At 40.4% G+C, this 10887-nt stretch overlaps 1 protein-coding gene across 3 annotated transcripts; it reads left to right on the top strand.

Moving 5' to 3' along the window:
* The first annotated feature begins 1359 nt into the window (after nucleotides 1-1359).
* On the top strand, nucleotides 1360-7781 carry LOC123981912 (suppressor of cytokine signaling 6). 3 transcript variants are annotated; one of them, XM_046067151.1, is made up of 3 exons: nucleotides 1360-1602; nucleotides 2265-2331; nucleotides 3441-7781. In XM_046067151.1, the coding sequence occupies exon 3, from the start codon at nucleotides 3567-3569 to the stop codon at nucleotides 5175-5177; it is 1611 nt and encodes a 536-aa protein (XP_045923107.1). In that variant the 5' UTR covers nucleotides 1360-1602; nucleotides 2265-2331; nucleotides 3441-3566; the 3' UTR covers nucleotides 5178-7781. The 3 variants fall into 3 exon arrangements, with proteins under 3 accessions (XP_045923107.1, XP_045923108.1, XP_045923109.1); XM_046067152.1 differs by having other exon boundaries at nucleotides 1371-1602; nucleotides 2262-2331; XM_046067153.1 differs by lacking the exon at nucleotides 1360-1602 and adding an exon at nucleotides 1709-1790.
* The last annotated feature ends 3106 nt before the right edge of the window (nucleotides 7782-10887 follow it).

Below are 10887 nucleotides of genomic sequence, written 5' to 3'. Positions count from 1 at the left end.
AACCAATGTATCATATCAGAGTTCAAGTTTTAAGTTGCTGTATCAAACACATGAAAATACTTGGGAGAGCCTTGATGTTTCTGGAATACAAATTGGAAAGACCTTCCTGCATAAAGGCTAAGCACGTGGAGGAAAAAGTGTAGTGGCTAATATTTCTACAGTTATCTGATATCTGTAGTTGAAAACGGAATCCTGATTAGTGCACTGGGGGAAGGTTTTATATTATATTTAAGCTGTACGGTGCAAGCAAGTGAGCAGAAAACAATTAAAAAGGAAAAATTGTTTGCTATAACCTAAAGCTACAAAAAAAAAAAGTTTCAGTGATTAGCTTTAATTCTGACATATTATGGATCATTTTCATGTGCAGCTGCTGCATATGTACATATTTCCACTGCAATCATAGACTACTATGCAGAACCTGGTTGAGCAAACCAAACTGAATATGTGAAATTCAGTGTCACATTTCTCAACAAAAAAAACATTCAAAACATGACACTTCCATCCATGCTACACTAAATGTCCCCACGCCACAGCCACACATTTTAAAACAGCTGTCTGGGGGAGTGCAGATGGAGTTTAGCTATTTTTCTAGTGCAGTCTGTGCAGTATCTTTTTCTGTGGGGCAACACGTTCATTTCTGAATTTCCCCTGGAATGACCATTGTGCATGTGAAATTTGATATTTTGGTGTTCAGTGAGACATTTTTACATCCTCTATGCCTAACACAATAAATACTGTAACAGTGTCAGCCATTGATTTAGGACATTTGTCTTATTCATTTCTTTACTTTTAAAGCTCAATTTTAGAGTGAGCTGCAGAGGTTCACAGAGTTTTTGCAACACCTTGCTTCATGTCTGGGAGCTGACCAGCACAACCACATCCTTCTATTCTTAGCAGCCCCATTAGAGTAGTCATTGTAAAATACTTTGCTTAAAAATATTCAGTGGTGGGTTATGGAGGGCTGTTAGTAATTAATTTCACTGCCCCAAAATGTTGTGCTTTAGGTGATCTGATAACAAATCGTCTTTTTAATCTGAAGTAATTACAAAACATATTTCCAACCGCATGTCTCCAAATGATAACATAAATTGACATGTAAACATGTCACAGATAAAGGCTACTTCTTGTTTCATTTTGTTTCTCCAGAAGCTTATATGTTTTCTCATTTGCAGAGCACAGAAGAAATAGTGGCTACTATTGATCTGTATTACTGTTAATCTTAATAGAATATTAGGTAAGCTTATTCTGAATTTTGGTCTGTTTGATATTTTGGTTTTTTTCACAGATTTTATGTCAAAATATGCACATGTTTTCTAAGTGTTTGGGTTGCCTGTGCCTCTGGGATGTAAAAGCATGCTGTGGCTGCTGTGTGAGCGTGAGCATGAGCATGATTCGCTGCATCTGAATCTGCTCCCACAATTCAACAGGCAACAAAGGAAGAGGCCGTAAGCTAAAAACTGTTAGCCAACCTAGAGAGAAAGATGTCACCTTATTGTGTCATACTAGTCGGCAATGAAAACCCGTACGTTTAGAGAAGGACCAAATCCGGCTACGTGAACGCTTTATACTTTCGTTTGGATGCAGAAGCTGGCGGAAGGAAAGGTAACAGTAATGTTTTCGACAACAAACGTTAAGAAAGCTAGCTGATTGGCTTAGGTTGTAAGCTAGTATTAGCCAAGCTAACGTTAGCCAACACTCGTTACAAAGCGAACCTTTCATGATCGTGTTGTACAACACAAATGCCAACACCTCTGAGTCATTTTGCTAGTAAGACGAGCAGAAGTGACCGGGTAGGAGACGACATAATGTGCATTTATTTATTCGTTTAAATTGATAACAACAGATTTACTTTGAAAGTAGATATGCTAACAAACTAACTGGTTGTTAGCTAACGTTATGTGATATTAAAGCAAGCCAACATCATAACATTGTCATGCTATGTTATATTGAATGACCTTGTATTGTTTCTTGTGATCTTATTATTTAAAGTGTACTACTTAGATCGTAGTGCGAGCATGTAGCTTCTGAATATTGCCTTCAAAGTCACAAACTAACAAGCGCAGCTAAGCTAAAGGCATGCTGTTGTGTCTGTAGGCCTTGTCAGGTCAGGACAGACCTCGCTAACGTTAGCTTTGTTAGTACATAGTTTGTTTTAAGTGGTTTTATATATCAACATGTTGTGTTTTATTCTCTTTCTGTAAAGTCATGTGTAAATCAAAAGTGTGGGACTTCTTCACATGAGCTGACTTTGTTTTTCATAGCAGCAAATGAAAGGAGGTGGAAGTGGAACTTGACCCATCCAACTGAGTCACCATTTTCCTGCACATAATGGTGAGTAATCAGATTGCAGCTGTCTTGATTATCAAGCAGCTTTATTTAGTTGCCTTAAGTGGCACATGCCACTTGAGTCCTGGTGTGCTGGAGCGTTTTGACATGAAAAGCCAATGATTGTTGTTCTCTTCATAAAGTCATGACTTTAATACAGTGTGATCGGTGAATGTTTGGATGGTGGTGCATGTGCTGGTGTTTTGAACTACATGTTGCACTTACAATGAACTAATTACAACCAAGTGTAAGTGCTGGCTTTTGGTTAAAAGGCTGTTTAAAGGTGTTCACATCTATGCAGGGAGGGCAGTGTAGGAACTGTAGCCCTCTTTTATACATGGCCCATAGTAAATAATTCAGCAGGGCAGTGCTCCTAAACACACAGCCAAAACAACCAAGGAGTTTAAAGGGAAAACCCGTGACAGCAGCACAGGCCTTGCATAGCATGACCAGTGAAAATCAGGTATACAATTTTTACACGGTATGGATGTCAAAGCCTGTCACATTGAGCCTGAAATTCAGCCCTGTAATCTTATAATCATTGTTTTATTTCAAATCTGTTGAGAGAACAGAGTTTAGAGCTGAAACAGTCAACAGTAAAAAATAATTGTAATAATTTATTCATATTTTCTGTCATTTTCCAAGCCAAAATGCCAAACCTTTTCAGGTTCCAGCTTCTTGCTGTTTTACTTTGTCTTGTGTGATGAGAAGCCAAATGTCTTTAGGTTTCTGACTGTTGGCTGGAACAAAAAAAGACATTCAATGTCATTACATTGGGCTTTTAGACATTTTTCTGTTTTTTATATATTAAATGATGAATTGAGACAATATTTTCATTAATAATCTATAATGAAAGTAATCAGTAATTACAACCCTAACCGTTAATACAACAAAAAATATCCACTGTCCATATACTTACACCACTATACTAATTGATGTGCTGTACTGTCCTTAAATTAAGTCTTTTCGGTGTGCTGTGATGTGTGTGTTACTTTCTGAATTTTGCATTATGTTTAATGGGTATAAGTCAACACTATGAACATAATTTACAATCCCCTGGATGCATATGAAGGACTAAACATACTGTCTTAAATCTTTTTTTTTTCTTGCTGCAGGCTTTGATGGCTCCACTGTATGCATGACTTGTTTCGTGTGGCCTGATGGGAGGACAGTGTGGATAGTACTTTCATCAGGATACCAGGAGAGCCATCCCATGCCCCCACTTTGGAGGGCCTGTCAGAATGAAGAAGATAAGCCTTAAAACCATCCGCAAGTCCCTCAGCATAAAGGGCAAAGAGGAGGGTGATTTTGTCATGCTCCAGCAGCCCTCTGTGACTACAGAGTATTCTAAGGAAGAGTCACTTTTTGGGGGCTGCTACACCAAAGAGCTTTCTGGCTGTGACCTTGGTGGTGAAGAGGACAAAGGTGGCCAGAATAAGGGCCGTTCAAAGAGTGAGACCCTGATGGGATCACTAAAGAGGAGGCTGTCTGCCAAGCAGAAGGCGAAAGTGAAAGGCAGCCCCTCTGCCGTAGGCTCGGCGGATGACGATGACACCTTTTCTTCCTCCTCTGTGCCCATCAGCTTCAATGAGGTAAAAGCCCAGAGACCCCTTAGATCTTCATCTCTACGGAGTCACCATTATAGCCCCTCACCGTGGCCTCTGCGGTCTGTCAACTCTGATGAGGCGTGTATCAAGATGGAGGTAAAAGTTAAAGCCATGGTTCACTCTCCTAGTCCAAGTCCCAACTTAAATGGTGTTCGGAAAGAATTTCACGATTTCCAGATGGAAGGGCTCTTTCAGGACCAAGCAGAATCCTTAAAGAATCTCCAGCAGCCTCAAAACGGTGAGCTGCATCTAAATATTGATGAAAATGACGTGCCTGTGGTGCTTGGGTTGACTCCCCAGGACTACATCCAGTACACAATGCCTTTAGATGAGGGAATGTACCCGGAAGGGTCCCACTCCTTCTGCCTAGACAGCTCCTCTCCTATGGAGGTGGGGACTGAAGCAGACAGTGGGTCCGTCCACACAGACCAGGGACAGGAGGACCATGAACTAGTTAGTGGGATTCCTCCGGATCTCTTCATGGAAACCTCAGTTAGTAGTCTTCTCGTCAGTTCTGCCGGTGTGATGCTCCATAGCTCTAGAGTAGAGGTCCCACCTCCCCTCTCTCCCCTCCTGCCGCCCATAACAAGTAATGGACATATTCCCAGGACTTTTTCAGGGTTCAGTTCTTCAGACAGCCAGGTAGCTGAGAGGGTAAGACACCACCTCAACTTTGACCCAAATTCAGCTCCCGGGGTCAGCCGGGTGTACGACTCAGTCCAGAGCAGCGGGCCCATGGTTGTCACCAGTTTGACAGAGGAACTGAAGAAGCTGGCGAGACAGGGCTGGTACTGGGGGCCCATCACCCGCTGGGAGGCGGAGGAAAAGTTGGTCAACTTGGCTGATGGCTCATTCCTGGTCAGAGACAGCTCAGACGACAGGTACCTGCTCAGCCTGAGTTTCAGGTCACAGGGCAAAACCCTGCACACCCGCATCGAACACTCCAACGGACGCTTCAGCTTCTATGAGCAGCCAGATGTGGAGGGACACACGTCCATTGTTGACTTAATCGAACACTCTATCAAAGACTCAGAGAATGGAGCTTTTTGCTATTCCAGGTCTCGCTTACCAGGGTCTGCAACCTACCCTGTCAGATTAACCAACCCAGTATCTCGGTTTATGCAAGTGCGGTCCCTGCAGTACCTTTGTCGCTTCGTCATTAGACAATACACAAGGATAGACCTGATCCAGAAACTGCCCTTACCTAACAAGATGAAAGATTACCTGCAGGAGAAACACTACTGAGGACACAGAGATAGGACAGTCGTGGCAATTTGCACTTTTGTGTTCAGTTAAGAGATTTAAAACAAGGTTTACAGACAACCACAGGTTTAAGATGATTGGTTTTGGTGGCTCTTGATTTGTGCCACTCTTTAGTCCTCCATTCCACTGTTCTGTGATTGTTCGCTGGTTTTAGGAGTCTCTACTTCTAGAAACATAGGCCAGCACATAATCTACTGCAAAAAATATAGCAGAGATGTACGGCCAAGTTATCTTAGTCGCATACATTAAGTGCAGACATTAGACATGCATTGTGATGTATGGTTAAGTGTAACATCCAGCTGTGTAAGTAGAGCAGATTCATCATACATTTGCCATCTGCTTTAAGTTGGGCCTGTAGGAAAAATAAAATTTGTATCCACTGAATTGTACATTTCAAGGATGGAAAAGTATTGCTACAAGTACGTGTTTTTTTTTTTTTGTTTGTTTTTGTTGTTTTTTTTAATCAAAATTTCAGCTTTCTGCAGACCGACAAATTTTGATCATCTTGTGCAATGTTAACATCTTTTTCAGCATTCATGGACTGCAAATGAGAACAGCATTCTGCATTTATACTATGCAATTGTCGTTTAACAAGCGATGATGGCCAACCCATGATTTTCATGTTCACCAGATTTCTGCTGATTCACAAACTGAACTTGTTATCCAGTGGATGCATTTTCTTCCAAGTATTATTAGACTCTGTCATGGCATGCTACACCTGACGTACTACAAATACACGTGCGCTTCAGTATGCTTAGACAGGTGCAGGCTTTATTTTTGAGTTTGTGACTTTTGTTTCAGAGTAACGAGGGTTTACCAGGTCCATTAACAACACTTTGTTGCAAAAGATGTCCAAAATTTGACAGTCTGTGAGAGGGTTTAAACTGTTTGGTCAGAGAAGTAGCCTTAAATTGTATGGCTGCATGTAGCCATTATATAATTGTAGCCTGAAGGTACTGATGATGCTGGATTTTAATCTGCTGTTTGTAAAAACAGCATCAAGTTGATGTATGAACCTTTTTGAAATGTGTTAACATTTAAAGTTAAATCCTTCTGCATTAGGAATGTTAGAAAAACTGCACTGCAGCTCAGGCCTAACAACATTGTCACTATCTGTAATGCTTGTATCTGCATGTAGTAGGCTTAAGACTGTCAATTAAGGGCACTGTATGGCAACCCCAAATGAGAGATGTCACAGTAAAAGGGTGAACGATGTTGTCTAAGCGCAACTGTAATTAAACGACTGTTTAATGCAAAATTGCATTTACCTGAGGCAGTTTATAAGTAAAGAAAGTTGACCTCAATTAACCTACAACTGGGGGGGGGGGGGAAACTTGTCAATACACCTTTAGCGGTATGTAGGATGGCTGTTTCTTAGTCTCTTAATGCCAGCAGTGAACTGGACCCAGATCCAAGGAATCCCAAAAATGGGAGTGAGCATTTGTAAATGGAATTGGGAAAGCCAGGGTTTCAGCATATGACAAAAGGTCCATCACAGCTGCATGGTTGCATCATAAGTGTCATATGGGTTTCGAGGACATTTAAGAAAAAGCAAAAAGCATAGAGTTTTTTGCCATTGTTCATTCACATTGTCCCCACAGAGCTGCACTACCACACAGTTTCTCTACTTGGCTGTTGGTGCCAGAGCAAAGGGAAGAGCACACAGTATGCTACGCAAGTGCTTTATATGGATACTTTGACAGGGAATTGTGTTTTCACATAATGAATGAGCATCTTTTTTGACATCGGTGTCCTTTAAAAGTATTTGGAAAACGATCTCTTGGGCAACATTGGTAGGTCGTTAGCGCGTAGTTCTAGTTTTAGTAAGCTGGAAATGTCGGTGTCTGAGGAAGTTGACCATGAATCTAGCACAGCAGAAATTAGATAGGAACTTTGAACGGTGTTGCATGTTTAAAGACTAGTGTTTTAAAGCTTTGAGTTGTGTAGGAATGAAGGATCTAGGTTGTGTTTGGCTGTGTAGAGGGATGTATTTTTTTTTTTTCTTTCACAAACATTGGCTGGACATTCTGTGTACAAGAAATGTATTTTTTCTTTTATAGAATCATTTATGTGAGAAAAAAAAATTGTGACGTTTGCCATCTGGGGGACGGGGGCTGTACAAAAGGAATGTACGCTTGTTTGAGGTATCCATTTAATCTGCCTGCAGACCGGTCTCAGAAAGCATGAGGATCATAAAAACTACATTGTGAGACTTTTTTTTTTTTTTTGCACTTGGATATTCTCCATTGAAATGCTTGGATCCTCTTTCTGCCTAGAGTTATCCTTCAGATGGCAGTTTTGAAAAAGAAATGTAGTCACACACACATTTGTCCTTCTGTGTTCATGTAACTGTTTAGATTAAAATAGAGATTGTTTTGTTTTTGTCGTGTCTGTGGGATATAAAGGGGAAGGCACCAGCATCACATCGAAGCCTCTGTTCATGCTCATGGGCTGTCGAGGAATGGGATCATGGCAAGAATGTGGACGCAAATTTGATTTCACTTTTTCTTTTGAGTGTGCGTGTATCTGTTTCAGTCGAAATGTGAAAGTAAAATGTTTTTTTAATACAATGTCCTTTTAATTGTATTTCCATTTTTTGCAATTTGTCATCAAACGTTGACAAGCAGGAAGCAGTATGGTGTTGCTGCTGGAGTTTTAGTAATACTTATTTAGTTTATTATTGAGCATTATTGCCTTCAATGTTTGATTCCAGGGGTTGATGCTTGTTCAGACTGCTGAAGCATTTTTAATTAATAACAGCTGTTTAGCACTTAACAAGCTCCAACTTTTTTGTGCATCTCGATGAGTGAAGGTGATTGTTTACAACGTTGTTTGGAAATGCCCCGCCCATCCCTTTCTCCCTCCCCTCCCCCCCCCCCCTTTTTTTTTGCACCCTCTCACATGAACATCTTGGTACAATTTGAAAACTTTGATTTCATTTTAATGTGTTATACACATTTGTGCTGCTTATGGATATGATTGCCTTTCTTGTATTTAACAATGGGGAACTAGAATGTCACCGATGTAGATGTATGTACACAAAATTACTTTGGTTATCATCTTGGGAGAGCAAAGCAGATTTTGCTATTTGTTAACAACTGTAGACAGTTAAAAGAGCATTAGTAGCGATTAGGAAACCCTCTGTAGATTTACCAGTTCACTCCAGTTTACATTGGTTGTCAACTTTCCAAAGTAGATGGTCTTTTTGTATTTTTCTTTTGGAAAAAATCAACAGTGATTTTATTGCACACTTTGGATACAGTTCAAGAGGTTTTTGTATCTGCCAATTATAAATTATAAATAAAAAAACAACTATATTCTAAAAAAAAAAAAAAAAGTATTAATTTCTTCTTTTGTATATTCTCATTAAATGAAACTGCATTACAGTCATCACTCGCATTAGACTCCTGGCTAGATGAAGCACCTTGCATACAGAGTTTTAGTCATGCCACAGCCTGGAGCCCGCGATGCACTCGACAAGAGCCTGATCATGCTTGAAGTTGTGTTAATAGATAAAATCATAGAGGTCTCTAGGAGTTTCTTTGCACAGTGGGTACAAATTGGCAGCTAATCCCAGAGGTCTGGTTGCCTCATTTACAAAGACGATCCAGGCGGTCTTTAAATACAACTGAGTGAAGCGGAGACTCTGGGGGAAAGATTTGCTACCATCCTTAGTTGAACTTCACTTTAAGTCGACTCTGGAGAAACAGTGAGTTCATGCGTTGTAGAGGGAGAGGAGAAGATTTGGGGGTGGGGGTGGAGTAATGGTGTCAGGTTTAGACTTGAATCTGCTGAAACTCAGTCCGCATGATGATGAGGAGGTAGGCTTTGTTAACGGCTGTGTCTGACAGGCCTCTCCAGGCATCTGAGGTGAAGATACATAACTGTTTACTCTCTCTGCCCGGTTCAGAATGATTTATTCATAGCACACGCTGGTGGTCACATGTCATATAAAGATGCCTCCATCATAAAATGACTCCCCTCTGCCTTCTTTTTTTAAATATGCGGCTTTTCAAATGGTTTATATTCAGAATTTAGCGGGAGAGGTTTTATTTTGTTTGGAGAGTGCAACTTGTCATGATGTGAAACATCATCTCAGCGGGTTTGGAATTTGTCTGCAAACATTGTGATATTTAGCCTGCTCTCTTTGCCACCTCATACCCGGGATGTTGCCTACTTACCTGGAGTGCCTTGTCTTTGAAGGGACGCTATCAGTTGACAGAATGTCAAATCTGTTGCTGTTTCAGCAAACATTAAAATGAAGTAAAAAGAAAACGCTTGAGAAAATAGAATTTCAGCATATTTTGTCCCCTCATTTTAAGCCTTATTAACAATTCATGTGCATGAAATGCGACAGTACGGGTATACTATATCTGGGCCTTAGGCAAGATTTTAGACTAGAGCCCACTTGCTAATTGCCACGTTCATATGGTTATTAACAACTGTGAACAGAAGCGTGAGGTCCTGGGTTCATGTGTTAGATTGTTTTAGATACAGCGCTATTCGAATATAACAAGCTATGCAACAAGGTAGTATGGGGATTTAGCAGTCTGAATTTTTACTTTCTTGCAGAGAATTAAATGAAGAGAAAAAGCGGAGCGTAAAAACAACTCAGTCCGGCATATAACCCCCTTTAAAACCACAATGTATAATTTTTACATTTCTTTGCACAAATTAAACAAACAAAACATACGGTAATTAGTGAGCTTTACAGGTTCTGGTATGCAAATGTTGTTACCTTTGGACAGAGCAGTTTTCCCCTGTTTTCAATCTTTGTGCTAAGCTAACCTACTGTACACAGGAGAGGGTAATTGATCTTCTCATCAAACTCTCAGCAAGAAAGCTAATAAACATTTCCCAAAATGTTGAAGTGTTTCTTTAAACCTCCAGTAACTGATTTTCGTGGGCAGCAGAAACAAGCTGCGAACACAACTTTGATATATCACCTTATAAGTTAATATATGTCAAACTTGTTAGCAAAATGTTGTTTATTTACACATCTACAACATAATTCAGGTGGAGTTGTGTTTCTGTCCGCCTGATGAATGTAAGTCCAATGTTCACTCTGTTTTTGCTGTGTTTTTGGTCTCTTCCATCTCCCGAGGAAACATCTGGCTCTTTAGCTGCTAAATGTTCCGCTATGTTCACCAGCTAGTCGTTAACTTTGTCTGTCTGCTGTTTGGTGCTGAGCATGTAGTGTAACTGCTGGTTGTTGCTCCCAAAAACAACTTTCCAAGAGTGGTGAGAGTGAACCAAAAATGGTTAAGTTGTGGGTCGGAGAGATAAACAATGAATCGAAGTTAAAGTCAAAGCTCCAGAATTGGGTGATAATTCTCTGTAGGTGCATCACTATGAGCGACCCCTTTTACATTGCTACACTGATACAATATGATAAAATAATAGAAAATAGAGTATGGCCTCTTTAAGTTCTTGTTCAAGCCAAAGACAGTGTTTGCATTTCTTTCAATGCATACTGTCGACACAATAGTGCTCATTTGTGAGCAAATTTCCTCTCAGTGTGGCTCTTAGTTTGAAACTGTTTACTCTGGAGAATCCATCCATCACATGTCTTCTTTCTCAGATTTATGATCCGTTCCTGCCATCTGGTGCGCTGCGTGGTGCACCAATTTTTCACCTGCGAATAGGGATGATGTTGACAGCTTGAATTAGCCAGCAAACATATACATCGCTT

This window comes from Micropterus dolomieu, linkage group LG13 (assembly GCF_021292245.1).
Source record: "Micropterus dolomieu isolate WLL.071019.BEF.003 ecotype Adirondacks linkage group LG13, ASM2129224v1, whole genome shotgun sequence".
NCBI lineage: Eukaryota > Metazoa > Chordata > Actinopteri > Centrarchiformes > Centrarchidae > Micropterus > Micropterus dolomieu.
Note: the sequence above shows the minus strand (reverse complement) of the source record. Positions and strands in the feature narration are given on the sequence as shown.